The 12,027-nt window shown below is 60.8% G+C and overlaps 1 protein-coding gene across 1 annotated transcript in view; it reads left to right on the top strand.

Annotated features, from left to right (window-relative positions):
* TBC1D16 (TBC1 domain family member 16) overlaps window positions 1-11,654 on the top strand; it is a 59,617-nt gene extending 47,963 nt beyond the window's left edge. Inside the window, exons 3-11 of the mRNA XM_044921692.1 lie at window positions 1,398-1,559; window positions 2,574-2,724; window positions 3,693-3,857; window positions 4,303-4,451; window positions 5,243-5,377; window positions 6,111-6,297; window positions 8,139-8,318; window positions 10,483-10,629; window positions 11,354-11,654. Coding sequence (XP_044777627.1) covers window positions 1,398-1,559; window positions 2,574-2,724; window positions 3,693-3,857; window positions 4,303-4,451; window positions 5,243-5,377; window positions 6,111-6,297; window positions 8,139-8,318; window positions 10,483-10,629; window positions 11,354-11,602 — 1,525 coding nt within the window. The 3' untranslated portion in view covers window positions 11,603-11,654. The remainder of the gene's footprint in view (window positions 1-1,397; window positions 1,560-2,573; window positions 2,725-3,692; window positions 3,858-4,302; window positions 4,452-5,242; window positions 5,378-6,110; window positions 6,298-8,138; window positions 8,319-10,482; window positions 10,630-11,353) is intronic.
* The last annotated feature ends 373 nt before the right edge of the window (window positions 11,655-12,027 follow it).

The following is a 12,027-nucleotide window of genomic DNA, read 5'->3' as shown; positions in this document are numbered from 1 at the left end:
GGTTTAAAAAGCCAGTCTTTCTCTTTGAGGAAGTTCCAAGTTATGAGGGATTGTGCTCGAACCACCCAGAGTGGCTTTGTGGAGAGACCTGGTGCCTATTGGAGGAAGAGGTGCCTTGGGGTTAATCGCCTCCGACACCTCTATGCTCTGGGCTAGAACAGAGAGACACAATAAAGCAATCGCTATGGAATCTCGGTAGGATGCTGGGGTTGGGGCCTGGAACTGATGCGTGCTTTACTCTGGTTATGTTTTAGTGGGCATTTGCTAGATATTGCTGGTAAATCTCAAGAGACGGCATTTAACCTATGGTATGGCTGAACCCATGTAAGAAAATATTTTGCAACTAGGGTTTTGAACAAATTCGTAAACTAAAAAAAAAACTGAAAACAGAACAGGGCACCTGGGTGTCTCAGTCGGTTAAGCGTCTGCTTTTGGCTCAGGTTGTGATCCCAGGGTCCTGGGATGGAGTCCTGCGTGGGGCTCCCTGCTTGGTGGGGAATCTGCTTCTCCCTCTGCCTCTCCCCCTGCTTGTGCTCTCACTCTCTCTCAAATAAATTAAATAAATCTTAAAAAAATAAATTAATAAATAAAACAGAATAAGTGGGGTTATATTGCTGAACTTGGAACTTAGAGGCAATCAAATATGCTGGTGAGGACCTGGGCCACAGAGCTCGGGTTCAAATCCCAACTGCACCGCCTGCTAGCTGTGTGACCTTGGGCAAGCTACTTAACCTCTCTGGTCCTCAGTTCCTCTTCTGTGCAAGGAGGGTAATGACACGACTCATTTCAAAGGATTATTGTGAGGAATATATGTAATAAATGCACATGAGGAGTGGTTAATACAGGGCCAGGCTCAGACTGAGTGTTTAATAAATGTTCATTATTTGTATTATGAGTATCAATAACCCTCATGTTTTCTAACTGAACCATAAACGGAACCAGGGTTTTTTTTCAGGAAAATAGTGAACTTAACGGGACTTAAATGCTGTCTAAAGTGGTCACGAAACAGCTTCTCGTAGAGAGCTCTGAGGACCAGCGCCCAGCACTCTGCCGCTGTTGATCCCGCACAAGACCCCCGCATTATCCTCACTTTGCACCTGGGGACACAAAGGCTCAAAGGGGCTGGGTAACCTGTCAGGGTGAGCTCATCTGTCATTAGGGCAGCTTACTGCCTCGGTTGACATGGGATGCACTTTGACCGTAACCATTCGTCCCCTTCCACACGAAAATGGGACTCATTCATTCATTCGTTCACGGGTGTCTGTGGAGAGCCCGTCGCCTGTGTGGTGCCTGCAGTCCTGTCTGTGTGTGCGTTCGCGCCTGGGCCCATGTTGAAATGTCTCCCCCACACCCTCCCTGCCCTGCCCCCGTGGCCATGACGCGACCTCCCCCACCAGCTCCCCGTCCAGCGCCGACGCCCACCTGCGGTTCCCGGACGGCACCGGCCTCCTGCAGACCCCGCGGTGGGACGAGCCGCAGAGGACCTGTGCCCTGGAGCAGATCTGCGGCGTGTTCCGCGTGGACCTGGGGCAGATGCGCTCCCTCCGCCTCTTCTTCAGGTGAGAGCCTCTCTGGGCAGCTTCCTGGAAGGAGGCTGGTGGTGCAGGGGTCCCGGCAGGCAGGGCTTCGGGTCCAGGGACAATGCCCGCCTTCCCAAATGTTTGCTTCCCGACATCACTAAGCTGGGGGGCAGTGGTACCCCACGATGGCTGCTCCCAGGAACTGGGTCGGGGCAGCTACCAGCCTCTTCCACCTGCACTCAGGGTGACGGTGGCCTGCCGTGGCTTCAGACTCTGGCTTGGAGAACAGCCAGGTGGGGGCCGTACAGAAAGCTGCTACAGGCTGCTCCCAGTTACCCACGGAGAGGCTTTGCAGCTCGGCCTTTGTGTGCAGGACGGGGCCCTGGCTTTCCGGAGGGAGGCTCCCCTTTCTCATGGTGGGCAGACCAATAGTGTCCTGTCTCGTGGCCACATCAAATCTCTCCTGAAAAGCACGGCAGCCCAGCCACAGAATAGCCCCAACCGAAGACCTGTGCTCGAAGCAGGTGTGTCCCCAGAGGGTCCCGGACCCAGAGCCACATTCTGGCTGTTTACGGAAGGGCAGGCAAGGTTGCACTGATGGCCCTGTTGGATGTTCAGTGAGTTTCCCTGGACGATTCTCCCTGAGTGAGAGGAGGAGTCCATCCCAGACCAATGGAGGAGGCTCTCTCAGTGCCCGCCCCACCTGGGTTCAAAATCTGATTCCACCCAACGCCATCCACCCTTGGATCTCCCGGACAGGAGGGAGCATACGGGGGAGGGGACCCAGGGCCTCTCAGGCAGCCAAGCAGGGAGCGAGGGCAGTCCTCCTTCCCGGAGTCCCCAGGAGAGGGCTATTTTCCTTCTTCAGCCAAGCGGGTGGTGGGTTCCTTGCGGGTGTAGTGCTGTCCCCCTGCAGCCAGCAGCCAAACTCCAGGGGCCTTCCTGTTTCCTGCCTCTGAGGTCAGTGATAGGGGCCTCTGATTATACTTGGAAATCAAAGCCAGGGTTTCCATCTTCATTGCCCCGTTCCCTTCCCCTGCCGCGGCCGCCCAGCGATGAGGCCTGCACCAGCGGCCAGATGGTCATCGCCAGCCGCGAGAGCCAGTTCAAGGTTTTCCATTTCCACCACGGCGGCCTGGACAAGCTGTCCGACGTGTTTCAGCGCTGGAAATACTGTGTGGAGACGCACCTCAAGGACCAGGGAGCCCCGGGGGGGGGGGGGGGCCGCCCCGGGGGGGGGGGGGTGTCGTGAGGTCTGCACCCCGCGGCCAGACCCACCCCCTGCCCTTCCCGCCCATGGGGGGGATCCAGGGCTCCCCCCGCACAAAGGCCTCACAGAATGTGACCTTGGGGGCCCCTGGCGGTCCGTGGTCGCTGGGGGGCTGGCAGAGCGGCAACTTTGGATCTGAAGCAGGCCCAGGTCTTCTTGTAAAGTCAGTGCTTTGCACTTGAAAAATCATGTTTTGACAAGGCTTCCTGCCATATTTTGCTCAATCTACATACAAATGTAATAAGAGCTCTTTAATTATCTGTTCAAGATACTGTATGTGCTTATTAGAAAGGGGCTGACTTTAAGATCCCCTTCCTTCCCACAGAGCCTCCTGCTGGCTCTCCTTATTACAGTAGTATGGCTTGCTTTTCCCCCTACATCGAGCAACCTTTGATTTTTGAATTAAATGTCAGCTGCAGTTTTGCCCTGGATTCGTGACTGCCCGTGGAGACAACCTGACAGGCGGGCTCCCTGCTCGGGGAACAGCGGTCCCTTTGTTTGTGGCCAATCACATGTAATTTATTGTAGGCCCTCCCGGCAGAGGGAAGTTGGGCCGTTCGAGGCATTAATTCCGTTTTTTGCGGCCGGCTGGGGGTCGCGGGGGGGGGGGGGGTGAGCGGGGGGGGGGCCATGGTCCATCGGTTGGTCTGTCAGTGGGAGTGGGCTGGGGAAGCCCAGCGACCTGGGAAACCGATGTTAAGATGAAGGTATTTTCATTTTAATTGCGTCTAATTACACTTGCCATTTAGGGGTCTGTATGTGGGGAGAACGGGTCCCCCTCCTTTCGGGGTGTGGTGGGGTGAGAGGGGGCTTTTCTGTCCTGGGGAGAGTGGGCTGGCTTCGGGGGCCCGCCCGCCAGGTGCTTATCTCCCGGAGTTTCCGGACTCCATCCGGGCCAGCAGGTCACCGACGAAAAGACGTGCATGCAGTTCTCCATCCGACGCCCTAAACTGCCCTCCTCCGAGACACACCCTGAGGAGAGCATGTACAAGAGGCTGGACGTGGCGGCCTGGCTGCGCCACCTGAACGAGCTGGGCCAGGTAGAGGAGGGATACAAACTGCGCAAGGTAAGCCGGGGGCACCCAGGGCCGCCTCCCGGGAGGCTGCCCCCTTGTGTGAACACGCCCGCCCGATAAAGCAATCAAAGGCTCTGCGTTGAAAAGGAAACCTCGGGAGCGGGCTTGGGGGACCCGGAGTCAGGCTGCATAGAACAGCTCGCGGTGAAATGCAGCGCTTCCAAAACCGGGATTAGGCCATGACGTGAGAACGACACGTTAATCTGAGCGCCACACCAGGGTGGGCATTGACATTGAAATGAGCCTGGCTGTGTGCTGTATGGGAATGGAGGGCCTCCACTTTCCCTCCAAACATGTGCAAATCACAGCGACCTGAATCAAGGCATCAGCTGTCACCAAGGCGCAGCAAAGCCCCCAAAACACAAATCTCCGGGGGCTGGGGGTGCTTTGAGCCGCCCTGTGTTGGCCCCTCCCCAACTTCGGCCGCTTCCTGCAGGCCATTTTCTTCGGCGGCATTGATGTGTCAATCCGGGGGGAGGTCTGGCCCTTCCTGCTGCGGTATTACAGCCACGAGTCCACGTCGCAGGAGAGGGAGGCACTGCGGGCGCGGAAGCGCCGGGAATACGCCGAGATCCAGCAGAAGAGGTAAGGGCCGCCGGCCCGGCCCGGCCCCCGGTGGGACTCAGCCGACCCGGCGATTGGCGGTGCAACCCCGCACTGATGATATGTTCCGTGACCCAGACTTTCTTTGGAAAATGGGTCCCAGGCACGGAGTGATAGGCTTGGATAAGAGCCGGCGTTATCCCCGGCGCTCCTCGCTCCTCAGTGCCGCCTCAGTGTTTGAGAGCTCGACAGACTGAGCTAGGCACCGACGCCCCGCCGGGCACGCTGGGCCGGAGCTGACGGCTGAGGTCTCTCTCGGCCTGGCTGAGCGCGGGCCACGGCCCGCTCTGCTCCCCGACAATGGATAACCAGCACCCCCAAGTTAGTGGGGAGCCGGAGGGTTTGCCGGCGGCAGCAGCCCAGCCCCCATCAGGAGCAGGGGTGGGGAAGGACGGGCCCTGCCTGGAGCGTGTGTGTGCATGTGTGTGCATGAGTGTGTGTGTGCGTGCGTGCGTGTGCTTGCATGTGCATGAGTGCGTGTGTATGCGCGCGCGTGCGCGTGTGTGCATGAGTGCGTGTGTGTGCTTGCGTGTGCATGAATGCGTGTGTGCGCGTGCGTGTGTGCATGTGTGCGCGCGTGCGTGTGTGCATGAGTGCGTGTGCGTGTGTGCATGAGTGCGTGTGCGTGCTTGCGTGTGCATGACTGCGTGTGTGTGCGTGCATGTGTGCTTGTGTGCGTGCGTGTGTGTGCGCGTGCGTGTGTGTGCTTGCGTGTGCGCACACGCATGCGTGCTGCTCGCGGAGCCCCCGGCCGGCGCTCTGCTCTGTGCCAGGCTCTCCATGACCCCTGAAGAGCACAAAGCGTTCTGGCGCGACGTGCAGTTCACCGTGGACAAGGATGTGGTTCGGACGGATCGGAGCAACCAGTTCTTCCGAGGCAAAGACAATCCGAACGTGGAGAGCATGAGGTACCTGCCCTCCCCAGCCAGTGAGGGTCTCCCGGAGGGGAGGAGAGCCCTGCCCCCCCCCACCATTCCACTTCCTCACCTGCCACTCGGGGTCACCTTACCCCTCGGGACTCCGCCGGCCTTCTGGGAAGAAAAGGAACAGCAGCAGGGGCGGGGTCCAGAAGCAGAGGCTCATTAGCTACTTTAGGCAACATCAGTCCATGTCTTGTGGCTGGTCCCTCCCCAGGGTACCAGCAAAGCCTCCCATCCCTGGGCCTCCACCAAGCCTGGCTTGCTTGGCTCCCACCAGCCCTGGATGAGCCTCCCTCTGAGCCTCCCAACAGGTGGTCCTCTGGCCCATGAAACCACACAGAGCCCGAGACTTGCATCTCTGACATTTTACCACCTGGCAAATGATGGCACAAAATTCGCAGCCCGTACAAATGTCCCTGCGCACCCACCTTTTGTCACAGGCGGGCAGCCACCATTAAGAAAATCAGACCCATATACTCTCTTTCCCCTGCTCTGGAGGTTTGGGCCTGCCCAGGAGCTCCTGTAGGCCACTCCATTTCCCTAGACCCTGAGGACAGTGCCCTGAGGGCTACCTTCCTTGCCCTGAGATCGAGGTGAAGGGGGCGCATCCTGGCAGCCTGGGGTCTCCAGCCTGGGCGACACACCGTCAAGAGCGCAGCAGGGGTGGGCCACATCGAGGCCCGCTCTCACTGACTCCCTGCTCTCTGCCCTGCGTCCCCAGGAGGATCCTGCTGAACTATGCCGTATACAACCCAGCCATCGGCTACTTCCAGGGCATGTCAGACCTTGTGGCGCCCATCCTGGCCGAGGTCCTGGACGAATCAGACACCTTCTGGTGCTTTGTGGGTTTGATGCAGAACACGATCTTCGTCAGCTCTCCTCGGGACGAGGACATGGAGAGACAGCTGGTGAGGCTGGGCCGTGCGGGTTAACAGTGTGCTGGGGGAGAGTACGCTGCCTCCTGCCCTTGCTGCTCGAGGTCTTGGTGGCCACGTGTGGCATGGCTGCTATGGGTCAACAGGCAGAAAAAGCCAGGGTGGGCGTTGCCAGTGGGGCCTGGGGGCTTAGCCTTGGGCCTCTGCTAAGGCCAAGCTCCGTGGGAGGAACGCATCTTATTCCTCAGTCCCAGGACACCTGCTGCCATCCCCACCCCATGCCCCCTGTAGGCTGGGCTGTCGGGGGAGGCCCCTCCCCTGGTGGAGGAGTGAGGAAGGGGAGGCCCATCACACCTGGCCCTGTGCTTTACAGGATGGGTCCTCAGGTACATCTGGGCTGCTCCCTGCAAGGCTCCAACACAGGATGCAGGAATGGGAGGGGCTCCTGAGGCCCCCTGGACAGTCACCACGCCCCATTCCAGGCCCAGGCCTCCTGCAGTGCCCAGCCAGCATGCCCCCCCCTCATGGCCTCCCCTCACCTGCACAGACCCAGCAGCTCTGAATGTTGAGGGGGAGGGGGACAGGCAGAGCTGGTAAGGCAGGGCCGGGAGCCTTCAGTCAGCACTCGAGGCAGCTCCTGTGTGTTCCAAACACCTGCCGAGTGCCGGGTGGAGGGCACTAGGCTGTGGTCTTGGCTCTCCAGTCCCAGAGAGGACCCCAGCCGGGAAGCTGACAGAGACGGGAAGTAGGCAGGCAGGTGGATCAGGCAGACGCCACAGCACACGGGATGTGCCCAGACTTGGCCGAGCACAGGTTCGGGCAGTGATACTGTGCGGCCTGGACTTTTGGGACCGGCCATGTCAGGAGCGATGGGGACGGAACTGACTGGAGCTGGGGTCTGACTGTGGATGGGAGCCGAGCACAGCAGGGGGTCTGAGGACCAGGGAGCCAGGGTCCAGGAGGTGTGGCTTGGAAGGCCAGGGGACGTCCACGTGGGGTAAGCGGGGGTAGGCCGCATGCGTGGTCTTGACGCTGTGCTGGGCCGGTCAGAAAAGATCCTCAGACTCAGCCCCTCCAAGGGCCCCAGCGGCTGTCTCCAGTGGGAATGACGGGTTGCTTGTGTGGGAGGGGCCTGTGAGTCACGGAGCCCTGCCCCAGGTCCCCCCCACCACACACACACACCCCACCCCCAGCTGCCCCCTCTCTGCATTGGCCCTGTGATGTCAGGTTTCCACGGCACCTGGGGAGGTAATTATGGGGTCTGACGCGATTGGCTCCTGACGGGCTCATGCAGCACACGGCCCCGTGACTCATTAGCTGCCAGAGATGGATATTCTCAGGGCTCTGAAGTCAGCAGCCCAAGCTGGGCCCTGCCAGAAGGAGCCTCGATCTCGTCCCTCACCCACGTCACTGGGTGGTGACCTTACGTGCAGGAAACGAGCACCCTGAGGTTCAGAAATGCCCCCTCCCCGCTCTAAGTCAGCTCTGGAAGATGATGGTTCTTGGCGATGGGAAGGTGGTTGGACTGGGGGTTCCGTGCATGATCTGCTCACCCTCCCCAGGAGGAGGGAGCAGCAGAAACCGCCCTGTGTGGTGGCTGAGACCTGGGGAGCCTCCGGTCCACAGCAGGGCAGCATGCTCTGCCTGCCCCGGGCTGTGCCTCCAGAACAGTCTGAAATCTGGGGTGAACTAGCCAAGACAGGTGTGAGTCCGACTCCAGCAGCAGAATAACGTAAGCCGGTGCAGACGCTGCCGATGGAGGCCCCGTGCTCGGCACGCGTGCTTCTCGGGCTGGGGGCCCGAGGAAGGGCCTCAGTGGGAGTGGGCACCTTGGGCAGAGCCTGGGGGCTCACTGGTCCTGGCCTCACCCCCAGCTCTACCTGCGGGAGCTGCTGCGGCTGACGCACCTGCGCTTCTACCAGCACCTGGTCTCGCTGGGTGAGGACGGCCTGCAGATGCTCTTTTGCCACCGTTGGCTGCTGCTGTGTTTCAAGCGCGAGTTCCCCGAGGCCGAGGCGCTGCGCATCTGGGAGGCCTGCTGGGCCCACTACCAGGTGAGCAGGGCCAGGCAGCCGCACCCTGCGGGGGCGGGGGCCCTCCGGGGTCCCCTCCTCCGCAGCCCCAGCCCCCATAACCCACACACCCCCACCACACCAGGCTCCTGCCTTCTCATCATCCCCCGGGCTGCCTTCAGATCAACAGCTCGCCTCCCAAGTAACTGAAACAGATGCAAATTGCCCACTGACTGTGCTCATTACCACATCCTGGGGCCCAGCTCCCTGCTGCCACAACCAATCAGTGTGAGGGTGACATCGGTGAGGGCGAGCAGGCCCCCTGCAGCCCCGGCCACCAGGCCCTCCTTCCCTGCTCGCTCAGGACTGCGCAGGGAAAGAGCCTGAGACCCTGCGTCCCCGTCAGCCCCTCCGGAGAGCCCAGGACCCACCGTCCCTCCCCAGATTTCCACTGCAAAGCCCCCAAGAGCGTGCGTCCCTATCCCATGGCTTTAACACCCAACTTAGCAACAAGTTGGCCATGTTGAAGGATGGGCAAGCCTCTCTGGATCCAACAGCTTTAAAAAAAAAAAAAATAGTATTGACACATCTGGGAGGTGGCCAGGATCCTTTCTGCAAGAGCCGGCTCTGTCCTCGCCGTGGAAGCCGGCAGCTTCCATTAGACAGACCTCAGAGGTCGATGGGACGCCGGGCCAATCTGCAGACACGTGAGCTGGCAGGCTCCACTCTTGCTGGTGTTGCAGGAGGAGCTTCTCGGAGGGCGGCAAGTCCCAGGAAGCCGCCCTGGTGCCCCAAGCCGTCTCCGTACCCGCCCCCTGGCCCGGGTCTGGCTCTGCGGCCTGGCCTGGATTAGTGTGCTGGACCGCATTTGGCCACATGGGCCCCGCCCCTGATGACATTAATGGCACAGGGGTGGGGAGGGGCGGGGAGGTGGGAGTAGGCTACTTCCTCGGGAGTGAGGGCCATGGGAGGGGGGGCTCTTTTGAAGTGACCCCTGAGAGAGAAAGGCTCTATTCTATCTGTTTACTACTCATGTGTCTGTGGGGGCTGGACTGCCCCAGGCCTGTCCCGTGAATGGAATTAGTCCTGTCCTGCTGCCCAGCTCTGTGTGGGACATGCCTCACCCCTTCCTCCCCACGTTTGTCTCTGAGAGGAGCTGCACACCCCCCTTCCCGGAATCCTGCTGTCTCCCACCCTGGGCCGGAGCGTTCTGAGCCAAAGCAAGAACAAATCCATTCTGGATTAGTTCAAAGGAAGGGGCCAGGCAGCCCGAGGCTCCACAGCCTGGGGGACGGTCTGTCCAGAGCAGGCAGGGCGCGGGGCATTGCTGACTCTGACCTCAGCAGGAATTGTGGGCTCCGCCTGGCTGGCCTAGCTGTTCCGTCTGGCCGGCCGGTCGACATTGGGAGACTAAACATGGGCTTCCTGGTGCTCCTTACTCTTCCTCTGCCCTTGGGGGCCAGTGTGAGTCAAAGGCAGAGCCCCCTCCAAGCATCCGGGCAGGGGAACACACAGGATGCGTCCCAGTCAAATACCAGCCGACGGAGTGCCAGCTTCCTGCTGCGCGCCTGGTGTTGCTGGGCAGTGGTGTGAGGTGGTCTCCAAGGAGGGCAGCAGGGTCCCCGGTGGAGTCCTCGAAGAGATAGTGAAAGACAGCAGGATCACGGTAACCCCTCCGTGGGGGCCGTCAGGAAGCTGTCTTGCTCCTCTCTGTTAGGATCTTCTCGATTTCTTAGCAACAAACCTAGGGGTCATCTCTGGGACAAGAGTTGGGATGTTGAGCCTGGAGGGAGGAAGACACTGACCAGAGAGTAACTGCCAGAACGTTCTTTCTCGCTGGCCTGTTCCACAACCCACTGGGGCGTATTCGCACCCAGCCTCTGCGTGCACCTTTACGAGCTCTTCTCAGCGCCTTTATGAATAGACTTCACAATGAGCGTGGGTCAGCCCTCAGAGGACGCTGTGACGGAATGCACCTAGAGGGCTCCCCAGCAGCAGCCCGTGGGTAGCACGAGCTTGTCCCCTTTGCATGTCACAGCAGCCTTTGGGTGTAGGTACTGACCTTGGCCCGTGTGCGGTGGGGAAACAGGGCAAAAGAGGCTTGCGGCTTGCCCAGGACCACATGAGCCCAGACAGCCTCACCCCACAGCTCTGCACTCAGCCTCCACCTGGGGCCTTATCTGAACCCTGCTCTCCTCCCCCTCAGACGGATTACTTCCACCTTTTCATCTGCGTGGCCATCGTGGCCATCTACGGGGATGACGTCATTGAGCAGCAGCTGGCCACCGACCAGATGCTCCTGCACTTTGGAAACCTGGCCATGCACATGAACGGGGAGCTCGTTCTCAGGAAGGTGAGTGCCTGCCCCTCCCCCAAGTGGCCCCACCCACTAGGCTTGCAGAGCCCCGCCCCTTGGCCACAGAGCCCCGCCCACGCTCCAAGCCCCGACGCGGGGGCGGGGCTTGAACGCAGGCCCCGCCCCGTGTGCTCCTGGGGGCGCTCCCTGCGAGGCCACTGCACAGGGCTAGTCCACCATCAGGCCGGGACACCAGAGCCTCCTCCGCTGCGTGGAATGAACAAATTATCCGGCTTCATAGACAGCCCCCCCCCACCTTGGGGCACCTCACTCACAGCCCAGAGCCAGGCAGACTGAGAAGGCAGCTTTGGGGGAGGGCCGCCGCCTCTCATCCAAGGCAAGTGGAAGGAAGGGGCACCACGCTGAGCATGGCCACTCCGCACTTCCCAGCCTCCTGCTGGCGATGCCCCATGTGAAAGCTCTGTAGTGGTCTTCGGGGGCTGTAAGGAGCGACGCAGGGGCCAGCGGTCGCGTGGGTAGGAAGTGGGCACGGCGCTGCCCACGACAGCGGGAACGAAGCCCGCAGAGGCTGAAAGGTGGAGCCGCAGGGCGGACGGAGCGCTGGGGCATCCTAGCTGGGGGGCTGAGTCAGAGGGGGCAGACCCAAGGGCAGGGACTGCCCTGAGGCGGGCCCCGGGCGCCCTTGGCCGCCTGCTCTCCCTTCGGATGAAGGCCTTTGGGAGCCTGCCCCACCTCTCCACCCCCTGTCCTCTCTTTGCAGGCCCGCAGCCTGCTGCACCAGTTCCGTCTCCTGCCCCGCATCCCCTGCAGCCTGCACGACCTGTGTAAGCTGTGTGGGACAGGCATGTGGGACAGCGGATACATGCCCGCCGTGGAATGCACAGGCCACTACCCGGGCTCCGAGAGCTGTCCCTACGGGGGCACGGTGGAGACGCCTTCGCCCAAGCCCCCCAGAGAAGGCAAGAAGGGCCCAAAGATGCCTCGGGAAGGCTTCGGTTTCCGCAGATAGGTGGGGCTCCCTGCACTGGAGGAAGGTGGAGGGGACCTAAGCAGAGGTCCTGGGCACGTGGGAGGGGGTGGGGATGGGCATGGAGGGGACGGGGGATGGTAGAGAAACGTAAGGAAAAAGACTTAGGGCGACAGGAAGGGAACCTTTTCATATTAATGACATAAGCAGAGCCTCGAAGTGACTGAAGTAAGACCCACCAGCTGCCCAGAGAAAAGTCACCTCCCAGAACAGTGGGGCCAGAGTGCGCGGCCCTCCGGCCTGGAGAGGCAGGCTGCTGGCTTCTCAGGCTGCCTGCCTGTGGTGGGTCTCAGCGTGCCTCAGGGACTCCGCCGCTGCGTCAGCAATGGGCGGCACTGCCGGGCAGCGAGAAAGGAGGAGAAGGCCTGCTCCCGCTGCAACACAGGGAATGCAGAGCAGAAGGGGGT

The sequence above is a fragment of the Neomonachus schauinslandi genome, chromosome 15 (genome assembly GCF_002201575.2).
Source record: "Neomonachus schauinslandi chromosome 15, ASM220157v2, whole genome shotgun sequence".
Classification (NCBI taxonomy): Eukaryota; Metazoa; Chordata; class Mammalia; order Carnivora; family Phocidae; genus Neomonachus; species Neomonachus schauinslandi.
This window is presented reverse-complemented; position numbering and strand designations above follow the sequence as displayed.